We start from the raw sequence: 12,151 nt of genomic DNA, 5'->3' as shown, positions 1-12,151 counted from the left end.
TTCATGGCTTATTCTTTGCAATCGATGGGGATGTTGAGGGAAACAATCAAAGCTGCGGACAGAGCTGCATCACATTCTGAGGGTAGTAAATATGTCCCTTCCCAGGAAGTTTCAAAAGGAGACTCAGTGCCAACACACATTCCCACAGACTTCCAAGGGAGATTTCAGTTGAGAGACGAGCCTACACCCCCAGCTTCCCCTGATTCTTCTGAGTCGTCTGATGGCTCAGAGGAAAGTAGTGAGTCTTCAACATTAGCCTCTTCTCCATCTTCTCTACCTAGATAGGACCCTATTGATGTAAATGCTGAGATCCCTGGCGATGGGAGGGGTGGTGACACCTAGACAGGAGGGTTGGAAAGAACAAGGAACCTGGTGATATGGCAAGAAAGATTTGTGAGTGAAAAAGCCTACCACAAGTTTCGAGAATGGTGGCCTCAAAGGTCACTTACACATGAGAGGGTATTCATTGAGCGGGATTTGCTACCTCACAACCCAAATGTCAAGAGGCAATTCAATAAGAGATTGGGGTGGCAATTCTTCACAAGCAACTTACCGGATGCCAATGAACACTTGGTCAAGGAGTTTTACGCCAATGTCGCCCACATAAAAAAGGGCACATTTTTTACCAAGTCCTGAACAACAAAATTAAGTTTGATGGCAAGACTCTGAACGATTATGCTGGGTTCAATGACGAGAATGAGTCCTTGTAACTGGAGAAGGTAGCTATGGATGAGTTAGCCCGCCCGTGGCTGGCATCAGTGATTGCTCTCCCAGAGACTACTCCATCTTGGCTGACACATGGTGTCCCAATCTACAGGAACACTTTGAGCTTCGAGGCAAAGGGTTGGAAACAACACCGACCATGCAATGGTAGTGACAACAAGGAGCGGTAGATGTGGTAAAACAAGTAACTCTAAGCAAAAGGAAGTTGTGAGTGATGAGGTTGAAGTGCAAAATGATGATGTTCCAATAGTTGATGAGCAAGCGAGAGAAGATAATTTGGATGCTGAGGTGAGAATTGATATTCATGACAATGAGGTGGAGACTCAAAATGACGTGAACCTGTCTAGGAAACACATGGTAGGCATACCTGAAACGGTAATGCCTAAAGCTAAGGCTCCTTTTCCAAGGCCTCCTCTGCCTTACCCTCAAAGACTTGCAAAGCAGAAGAATGAAAACCAGTTCAAGAAGTTTATTGAGATGATGAAAACTTTGTCAATCAATGTGCCCTTGGTGGAAGCTCTTGAACAAATGCTGGGATATGCCAAGTTTATGAAAGACTTGGTGACTAAAAAGAGATCTATGGATTGTGAGGCCATCAAAATGACTCATCAAGTGAGTGCAATTGTGCATTTGATGGCTCTAAAGCTTGAAGATCCCGATGCTTTCACCATTCCATGTACCATTGGGCGTGCGGATTTCGCAAAGGCCTTGTGTGATTTGGGAGCAAGTATAAATTTGATGCCTTACTCTGTATTCAAACTTTGGGTATTGGTCAATCGAGATCTACTTCAATGAGATTGCAAATGGTGGATAGAACAATGAAGAGGCCGCTTGGTATTATTGATGATGTTCTTGTCCGGGTTGAAAAATTTATTTTGCCTGCTAATTTTGTGATTCTCCACTGCGAAGTCGACTATGAGGTGCCGATAATATTGGGAAGGCCTTTCCTAGCAACATGGAAGGAATTGGTTGATGTGGAAGTATGGGAGATCACCTTCCGGGTAGGTAACAAAAAAGTTGTCTTCCATGTGTGCAAATCAATGAGGCAATCAAATAGTACTGAGGTTTGTTCTTTTGTGGATCTGGTGACAGAGGTGATAGTTGATGACACGAGTGCCATGATCAATGTGGAGGATCCTTTGGAAGCTGTATTGTTAAATCATGATGTGAACAAGGATGAAGGCTTGGTAGAGTATGTCAATGCCTTGCAAGGAATGGGTTCTTACTCCTATGAGCCCCGTAAACTCTCCCTGGATCTTGAGAATAGAAAGACTCCACCAACAAAGCCCTCAATCGAGGAAACTCCCATATTGGAGTTGAAGCCTTTGCCTCCACACCTCAGGTATGAATTCTTAGGCCCTTGTTCAACATTACCTGTTATTCTTTCTTCTTACCTTACTAACGTGCAAGTAGATACACCTTTGAGGTGCTTTAAAGAAAAAAAGAGGGCAATTGGATGAACTCTAGCTGATATACGGGAGATAAGCCCCGCCTTTTGCATGCACAATAGCTGATATACAGGGGATAAGCCCCACCTTTTGCATGCACAATATTACAACGAGGCTATGCAAGAGGTCGTCAAGAAGGAATTTATCAAGTGGCTAGATGCAGGGGTTGTGTACCCCATCTAAGATAGTTCATGGACTTCACCGGTACAATGTGTGCCGAAAAAGAAGGTATAACTATGGTCACAAATGAGCAAAATGAGTTGATCCCCACTAGGACTGTCAACGGATGGAGGGTATGCATGGACTACTGGAAGCTAAACAAAGTGACCCGCAAAGATCATTTTCCATTGCCCTTTCTTGACCAAATGCTAGATAGACTTGCTGGGCGTTCCTACTATTGCTTTTTGGATGGGTACTCAGGCTACAACCAGATCATGATTGCACCAGAGGACTAGGAGGAAACCACCTTCACATGTCCGTATGGCACCTTTGCATTTTTATAGATACCATTTAGTTTGTGTAATGCACCGACTATCTTTCAGCGGTGTATGGTGGCTATATTTACGGACATGGTGGAGGACTTCTTGGAAGTGTTCATGGGTGATTTTAGTGTTGTGGGTGGCTCTTTTGAAAAATGTTTGGGTAATCTTGACAAAGTGTTGGCCCGATGTGAAGAGACAAATCTAGTGCTTAATTGGGAAAAATGCCACTTTATGGTCGAGGAGGGAATTGTCCTCGACCATAAATCTCAAAGAACGGTATCGAAGTGGACAAAGCAAAGATTGAAGTGATTTCAAAGCTCCCTTCTCCTACTTCTATCAAAGGAGTAAGAAGTTTTCTTGGGCATGCGGGGTTCTACCGAAGGTTCATCAAGGACTTCTCCAAGGTGGTGAATTCCTTGTGCAAATTGTTGGAAAATGATGCAAAGTTTGTGTTTAATGATGAGTGCATGAAAGCTTTTGAGATTCTCAAGTATTGATTGACTACTATTCCCATCATCACCGTACCCAATTGAAGCTTGCCATTTGAGCTCATGTGTGATGCTAGTGACGTTGAAGTTGGAGCGGTCTTGAGGCAAAGTGTGAACAAGATTTTTCATCCGGTTTTCTATGCAGGCTAAACTATGAATGATGCCTAGGTTAATTATATAGTGACAGAGAAAGAGTTGCTAGCAATTGTGTTTGCAATGGATAAGTTTAGGCCTTATCTCATGGGTGCCAAAGTGATTGTTCATTCTGATCATGCGACACTTCGTTACTTGATGACCAAAAAGGACTCTAAAGCTAGATTGATGAGATAGGTTTTGTTGCTTCAAGAATTTGACCTAGAGATTGTTGATCGGAAAGGAAGTAAAAATCAAGTGGCGAACCAATTGTCCCGCTTGGAGGAGCAGGGGAGACCCAAATATAGTCTCGAAATTAATGATGCATTCCCGGATGAACAACTCCTCTTAGTGTCTTTGAATAGTATGCCTTGGTTCGCCGATGTGGCCAATTTGCTTGTGACCGACATTGTCCCGTTCATGTCATTTTCAGTCTCCACCTCATTGTCATGAATATCAATTCTCACCTCAGTATCCAAATTCTCTTCACTCACTTACTCATCAACTGTTGAAACATCATCATTTTGCACTTCAACCTCATCACTCACAACTTTTCTTTTGCTTGGAAGTACTTGCTTCACCTCCTCTACCGCTCCTTGTGGTTACTACCATTGCATGGCCGGTGTTGTTCCCATCCTTTGAGTTTACTACCGTGTCACTAGGTAGTGCCTCCTTAGGGCGAGTGTTCAAAGATTACGAAATCTGGCCAAGTTGGACCTCCAAGTTCCGTATGGAAGTATTATGCGATGCCAACTGGGCATCAAAATCGGCATTTTTCTTCATCATTTGCTCAAACATCAACTCAATCCTCCCCATCTCATTATTTAACGAGCTAGAACCTTGGGACAGAAATGGAGGTGGGTTGTTTGGTTGTTGATACATCGGAGGCCTTTGAAAGACCATCCCCCGATTCCCTTGATTACCGTTATTCCAACGCCCTTGGTTGTTGTTTCCTCCCCAATTGCTGTTGTTATTACCACCCTAATTGCTCTGGTTGTTCTAGTTGCTCCAATTCTAATTGTTGTTCCCCTAGTTGCTATTTCCTTGTTGGTTTTGATTCCCCCAATTTCCTTGGAATCTCCACTGCTGTTGTTGATTCGGAGCATTGCCCCGTTGTCCTTGGTAGTTGTTCACATACTGAACTTCTTCACTTTGATCGTCATACCCATCATCTTGGTTGAAACCACTGCTACCTTGCTCATATTGACCCGGATTTCCTTGACTTTGTTGACCTCTTTGTCACCTCTTGTTGACCAATATGTTTACCCCTTCCATGGCATTCACTTGCCTTGGCGCTTGAACTTGCTGCAATTGAGCTTTTGCCAACTGATTCATTGTTGTAGTCAACTCTGCTATTGCTTGGCCGTGGTCATGGAGCTCTTTGTGCAGGTGAATGATATTGGGATCACCTTGTGACACATTAGCTCGACTTTGCCACGCCGAGGAAGTATCTGCCATCTCATCCAGAATATCACACGCCTCAGCATAAGGTTTGTTCATAAAGTTTCCCTCTGCTAGCTAGTTCACTACATACTGATTGATGGTGTTGATGCCACGGTAGAATGTTTGCTGGATTATTGCTTCGGTCATGTCATTGTTCGGACATTCTTTCCCCATCGTCCGATACCTTTCCCATATCTCATGAAGTGGTTCATTAGGTTCCTGTTTGAAGGCTAGGTTATCATCTCTCAAGGTTGCCATATGCCACAACAAGAAAAACTTGGCTATAAACTTGTCAACCAACTCATCCCACGTAGTGATGGAATGATTGAGGAGTCTTTCGAGCCAGTCCAAAGTTATGCTTTATTTCCATGTGCAATGTTTTAGCTTCAATTGCAATGCTTAACCATATGATTGATACATTGTTCTGACGTTATTTCATGACTTATTCTCTGCAGACAATAGTGCGATCTAGAGGTGCCTGTAGTGTAGTTATCCTATAAAATATAATAATAATATTCACATTTGTAAGAAAATTCAAGTTAATAAGATGTTAGCCACATATTTATAATTTATTATTTTGGATCTTATTGTAAAAAACGTTATTTATCAATATGAAGATTTGAGTATCTTAATTCAAAGTTCTAATCTATTGTTAACAAATAGATAAACTTTCTTTCCATTTTTACAAGAATTGTGTACTTTTTTCTTTTTCACTGAGAAGACTGAAATCAGAAATGTTGTGTGTTCTGAGTTGTGACTTGTGAGTCCGTCGACCTTCCCCCATTCCCCTATTTATCGGCTTATATAGGTGGGCCTCCCGATCCCCCCCCTCCCCCCTATTATAGAAATAATGAAAAAGTTTTTCACCAATTATATTTTATTCTACTAAGCCGTAGAAACATCTATAGAATTGGACACGTACGAATGATGTGCTCCTCTTTCTTTTCTTTCTTCTTTTTTCTACAAGTCGTACTAACTAACATGTCTATCTAGTGCCGTTAACCACAAGCTAAAACTCTATTTATGTGGTTATGTCACCTATAAATGAGTTGTGCATGTAAATTATTTTGTTACTAAAATCATCTCATTAATTCTTTTCTTAAAATATAAAAAGATATCATTCTCTTTCAGAATAAATTAGTAAAACATATCACATAAATTGGACATAGGAGTACTTATTTGTATGACATGTTTATCTCTTACTTTTTTACTTGCACTTCAAAAAATTTAGACGTTTGAAGAATAATTTATCAGTCTCGAATTGAGATTTAAAAATTAGCTAGTGAATATATATATATATATATATATAATGCTGATAGCTTTCTTAAAATGAAACGGGTCAAACAGAGCATAACAGATATAAAAAATTACATGTAATTTGACGCTAATACAAGTTGTGATTATTGATGGTAAAATTATACAATATCGAGATGGTAAGGAAACACGATCGTAATCAAATGGGGATCTCGCTTAGAAAAGTTATATTGTATTTAAATATTAGAGAGTTTTCTTGTCTGTATGCACTTTCATTTTTGCATTTAATAGGTGTTTGGACATTAAAAAAGTGAGATTTTAAAAAAAAATTGAAGTTAAGTTGAGAAAAGTAATTTGAAAATTGAAATTGTGTTTGATTATGTATTTAACTTAAAAAAGATATTACAATTTTGTGAAAATATATACGGGAAAAATCGGGCTTACCTGATTTTGCCATTATTCCGAGATCAGAGAACTGCATTGAGGGTCAGCCTCGTAATGGATCAGGCCTTGGCACAAAGATAAGGTACTGAGTTCGGAGATCGAGCTATCCATCGAGATCGAGGTCCCCGACGATCGAGACCAGATATGATTAGCTTCGAGCGGAATACAATACTGAAAAGGCAAAATATCCGTAACCGGTCGGGGATCACAACGGAAATCTCGGAATAGATCAAATCAAGGGCGGTTATTTGTATCAATCATGAGATTTAGTTCCGTAATTAGAATTGTACTACAATTAGGATTCCTCTAGTATATAAAGAGGGGTCCCCATCATTTGTACACACCTTACATTCATACAGATCAAAGCAATATAATATTTCTCTATTGTTCATCAACTTATTGTTCTTTAACTGTTCTTATTTCACTATTCTCGAGGGTTCATCAGCTCGAGGGCATTGTCCAAGCAATGGTTTATTTTACTTTCTTGTCAATTCCCATCATTTATCTCTAAGTTAATAAATTAATATTAAGTGAAATTACGTATTCTTAAAATCACATTTCAAGTTTAATTGTTACTCGATTTTTAGGGTAAACTGTTTGGCGCCCACAGTGGGGCTAAGGATAATAGTGATTGCTTAATATTAACCTTCATAACACACACTGCTTTTACACTTATTCTTGTAAGTGTTTTTGATTTCAGGAATCAACATGTCAAACTCTCAAGCAGTACCCACTCACACTGACACCGGCCTTGGTCTTCATGGCAAAAACGAACACGTAGTCGCCCCAAAAAACAGAGTGCCTCCAATCAATCCCGACGCACCATAGGTTGTGGATCCGATTGATGTCAATTCTCATGTCGCCATTCGTGGAGATTTAGCGTTGACCCTGAAAATAGTGTCCAGAGAGACGCCCGAGCAGCCGATCGGAACACACAAAATAGTGAAGAAGGAATAATTAGCCTTCGAATGATATTTGACATCCTATAAACTCAGCCGACTGCGATAGCGCAACTCCAAAATCAGAATCGAGCCTCAAGTAAAAACAAACTCGATACATCACAGGAAGTTGCTCATAGGATCGAACCTGCACAGGAAAAATTGAACGATAATGGATCGGGAACTGATCCCGCCATCATGAAAATGCTTGAGGATCTCACTAAACAGATAGAATCAGGTGAAAAGAAAATCGAGGCTAATGACAAAAAGGTAGAAACGTACAACTCACGAGTTGACCAAATAGCGGGGGCACCCCCGATCCTAAAGGGTTTGGATCAAGAAAAGTTCATGCAGAAGCCTTTCTCTCAAAGTGCGGCTCCGAAGCCTATTCCTAAGAAGTTCCGAATGGCAGACATACCTAAGTACAATGAGACCACCGATCCTAATGAGCACATCACTTCGTACACATGCAGAATAAAGGGAATGACTTAGAAGATGATGAAATTGAATCCGTTTTGTTGAAAATATTTAGGGAAACTTTATCAAAGTGGAAAATGATATGGTATCACAATTTGCCGCCCAATTCCATCGATTCTTTCGCCATGCTCGCTGATTCATTTGTAAAGGGGCATGACAGAGCAATAAAGGTCACGATCAGGAAGCCGAACCTCTTCAAAATGAGACAGAAGGACAATGGAATGCTAAGGGAGTTCATATCTCGATTTTAGATGGAACACATGGACCTACACCCAGTTACTGATAATTGGGATGTCCAAGCCTTTACTCAGGTTTTGAACGATCGAAGTTCGATAGCATCACATCAACTAAAGCAGAATTTGGTTAAATATCCAGTGGTGACCTGGGCCGATGTGCATAATCGGTACCAATGAAAGATCAGAGTCGAGGATGATCAGTTGGGAGCTCCATCTAGTTTTGTTTACCCAAACAGGTCCGAAGGCAGGATTTAAAGAGACATCGACAGAAATCCCAGATCGAACAGAGATCAATACCAACCATACAACGCAGATCCAAGGAACAACGGACCAGGACATAATCTTGTTCAAAATGATTGAAGGAATGATCAAGGTCAAAATTCTTGGGGGCTCATGAGTATGAATGGCTTCGATAAACACGTCGAGCCTAAGGAAGCACCACGATTATCAGAATACAACTTCAGCATCAATGCTTTGGGTATTGTGTCAGCCATTAGACGGATCAAATGTGCAAGTACCATGTGCAAGTACCATGGAATCCATGGTCAAATGTGCAAGTACCATGTGCAAGTACCATTGGCCCAGACCCCCAAAGACCGATCCAGCTCAAAGGAATCCAAATCAAATGTGCAAGTACCATGGAACCCATGGTCACAGAATCGAGGATTGCAGACAATTAAGTGAGGAGGTAGCTCATTTATTCAACGAAGGTCATCTTCGAGAGTTCTTGAGTGACCGAGCAAAAAATCACTTTAGAGACAGGGATACAAACAGGAAAAATGACCAGGAGGAACCGCAACATGTGATTCATATGATCGTTGGTGGGTTCGATATCCCTCAGGTTCTGACCTTTAAATGCACCAAAGTCATAATCACAAGGGAGAAGTATACCCGTGACTACTTACTAGAAGCTACCTTATCCTTCAACAATGAGGATGCAGAAGGGATCGAACATCCTCATAATGACGTACTGGTAATATATATCCTTATGAATAAAATTCAAGTTAAACGTGTGTTGGTTGATCTAGGTAGCTCAGCGAATATTATTCGATCGAGGGTCGTGGAGGAACTCGACCTTCAGGATCAGATCGAGCCTGCAGCTCGAGTGATCAACGGTTTGAACATGGCAAGTGAAACCACCAAATGGGAAATCATATTGCTAGTAAACGTGGCCGGAACTATCCAAAAAATGAAGTTCCACATGATTGAAGGAGATATGAGGTACAATGCGTTGCTCGGAAGTCCTTGGATCCATAATATGAGGGCAGTACCTTCAACGCTTCATCAAGTCTTGAAATTCCTAACATCGAAAGGAATCAAAATGATGTACGGCAAACAACCAGTAGCCAAAGAGATGTTTGCAATCGATGAGGTGATACCAGTGTCGACCCTCATATCAACAAAGGGACCAGAATCAAAGAAAAAGCAGAAGGTCAAATAGCAACCACAGTCGTCGGCTTCGACCAGATCGGAACAACAGGAAATTATTGAGGACGATGATTGTATGACACCTCGAACCTTCATCATCCCTGATGACTCCGATGCCACAAAGTCAACGGTCGAAGAGCTAGAACAAGTTATACTGATCGAGCACATGCCCGAACGAAAGGTATACCTGGGCACGAGGTTAACTCCCGAGCTCAAGGAAAAACTCATTAAATTCCTTATTAAAAATATGTATTATTTTGCTTGGACCCACTTTGATATGACATGGATCCCACCGGAGATCACTACTCATCGAAAAGAGAAGGTTACAGTCCAAGGTAAAGCACGCATTTATTAGGGATGAAGTAACCAAACTTCTCAAAATAGGATCCATCCGGGAAGTAAAATATCCCGAGTGGTTAGCAAACGTAGTTTTAGTCCCCAAGAAGGGAAATAAACTTAAAATATGTGTTGATTACAAAGGCTTAAACAAAGAATGCCCTAAGGACTCTTTTCCGTTGCCAAATATCGATCGCATAATCGATGCCACGGCCGGCCACGAGATCCTCAGCTTTCTCGATGCCTACTTTGGGTACAACCAAATACAAATGAACCCGGATCAGGAAAAAACTTCATTTATTACTAAGTACGGTACTTATTGCTATAATGTAATGCCATTTGGGCTAAGAAATGCTAGTGTTACCTATAAACGCCTAGTAAACCGAATGTTCAAAGAACAAATAGGTAAATCAATGGAGATTTATATTGATGACATGCTAGTTAAGTCCCTGCGTGCAGAGGATCATTTGACACATTTGCAGGAAACCTTCGACATCTTGAGAAAATACAACATGAAGCTCAACCCTGAGAAATGTGCATTCGGGGTCGGTTCAGGCAAGTTCCTCGGCTTTATGGTATCAAATTGGGGAATCGAGATCAACCCCAATAAAATCAAGGCAATCGAAGACATCACAGTCATGGACAACTTTAAGGCCATACAAAGGCTAACAGGATAGATCACTACTTTAGGCCGGTTCATCTCGAGGCCTTCTGATCAAAACCACAGGTTCTTCTCATTTCTCAATAAAAAGAACAATTTTACTTGAACCTCGTAATGCCAATAGGCAATGGAAGAATTAAAGCAGTACCTTTCGAGCCCACCAATGCTTCATACTCCGAAAGTGGACGAGGAACTCTACTTATATTTGGCAGTCTCAGAGGTCGCGATAAGTGATGTCTTAGTTCGAGAAGAACAAGGTACGCAATTTCCTGTTTACTATGTCAGCCGAACTTAAGGTGAAGCAAAGACCCGGTACCCACACTTAGAAAAATTAGTGCTTGCTAGAGCGCCTCTAGGAAATTAAAACCATATTTTCAATCTCACCCAATTTGTGTTGTAACCACTTATCCCCTTCACAACATTTTGCACAAGCCCGAGCTCTCGGGACAACTAGCCGAATGGGCCGTCGAAATCAATGGGTACGATATCGAATATCAACCCCGAACGGCCATCAAGTCTTAAATCTTAGCAGACTTTGTGGCCGACTTTACACTAGCCCTCGTGCTCGAGGTCGAAAAGGAGCTATTGCTAAAATTGAGTGCATCCTTGGGGGTGTGGACCCTTTCCATAGACGGTGCTTCGAATGTGAAGGGGCCAGGGCTAGGTATCGTTTTGAAGCCACCCACAGGCAATACAATTAGACAATCTATCAAAACCCCTAAGTTGACTAACAATGAGGCCGGGCATGAGGCCATGATTATAGGTCTTGAGCCGGCTAAAAGTTTAGGAGCTGAGATCATCGAGGCCAAGTGTGATTCCCAGCTCGTGGTTAACCAGGTCAACAAAACCTTCGAGGTCCGAGAAGATGGAATGCAGCGGTACTTGGATAAATTATAGGTAACCTCACACCAGTTCAAAGAATGGACCCTACAACATATACCTTGAGAACAGAATAGGGAGGCCGATGCCCCTGCAAACTTAGGGTCATCAGTCGAAGATGATGAAATTAGCTCGGGGACTATCGTACAACTTTCGAAATCGGTGGTCGAAGAAGGCCACGCCAAAATAAACTCCACATGCCTAACTTCGGATTGGAGGAATAAATATATTGATTATCTAAACAATCAGAAACTTCCATCAGACTCTAAGGAATTGAGGACTCAACGAACGAAAGCTACACGATTTAGATTGGCCAAAGATGGAACATTTTATAGAAGGATATTCGATGGGCCCTTGGCAATATGCTTGGGTCCCGGGGACACCGACTACGTCCTACGAAAAATTCACGAGGGCACTTGCGGGAACCATTACGGTGCTGAGTCACTGGTTCACAAAGTCATCAGAGCAGGATATTATTAGGAAAGTATGAAAAAAGATACTAAGGAGTTTGTTCGAAAATGTGACAAATGCAAAAGGCATGCGCCGATGATCCACCAACCCGAAGAGAAACTTCATTCAGTCCTATCCCCGTGGCCATTCATGAAATGGGGGATGAACATCGTTGGTCCTCTGCCATCAGCCCTAGGTAAAGCTAAATTCATTTTTATTTATGACTGACTATTTCTCTAAATGGGTTGAAGCACAGGCTTTCGAGAAAGTCAAAGAGAAAGAAGTTATAGACTTTATCGGGGATCATATCGTATGCCTATTCGGGATACCCG

The 12,151-nt window shown here is 41.5% G+C and overlaps 2 protein-coding genes across 2 annotated transcripts; both read left to right on the top strand.

Moving 5' to 3' along the window:
* Positions 1-867: 867 nt before the first annotated feature.
* On the top strand, positions 868-1,518 carry LOC138868262 (uncharacterized). The gene has a single exon (XM_070145800.1). The coding sequence runs from the start codon at positions 868-870 to the stop codon at positions 1,516-1,518; it is 651 nt and encodes a 216-aa protein (XP_070001901.1).
* Positions 1,519-8,468: 6,950 nt separating this feature from the next.
* On the top strand, positions 8,469-9,506 carry LOC104226406 (uncharacterized). The gene has a single exon (XM_070145799.1). It carries the CDS (start codon positions 8,469-8,471, stop codon positions 9,504-9,506), a length of 1,038 nt encoding a protein of 345 aa, XP_070001900.1.
* The last annotated feature ends 2,645 nt before the right edge of the window (positions 9,507-12,151 follow it).

This window comes from Nicotiana sylvestris, chromosome 5 (genome assembly GCF_000393655.2).
Source record: "Nicotiana sylvestris chromosome 5, ASM39365v2, whole genome shotgun sequence".
NCBI classification, from domain to species: domain Eukaryota; kingdom Viridiplantae; phylum Streptophyta; class Magnoliopsida; order Solanales; family Solanaceae; genus Nicotiana; species Nicotiana sylvestris.
This window is presented reverse-complemented; position numbering and strand designations above follow the sequence as displayed.

Coding starts and splice junctions, on each gene's coding strand:
- LOC104226406 (XM_070145799.1), top strand. CDS start 8,469: ATGGCTTCGATAAACACGTCGAGCCTAAGGAAGCACCACGATTATCAG.
- LOC138868262 (XM_070145800.1), top strand. CDS start 868: ATGGTAGTGACAACAAGGAGCGGTAGATGTGGTAAAACAAGTAACTCT.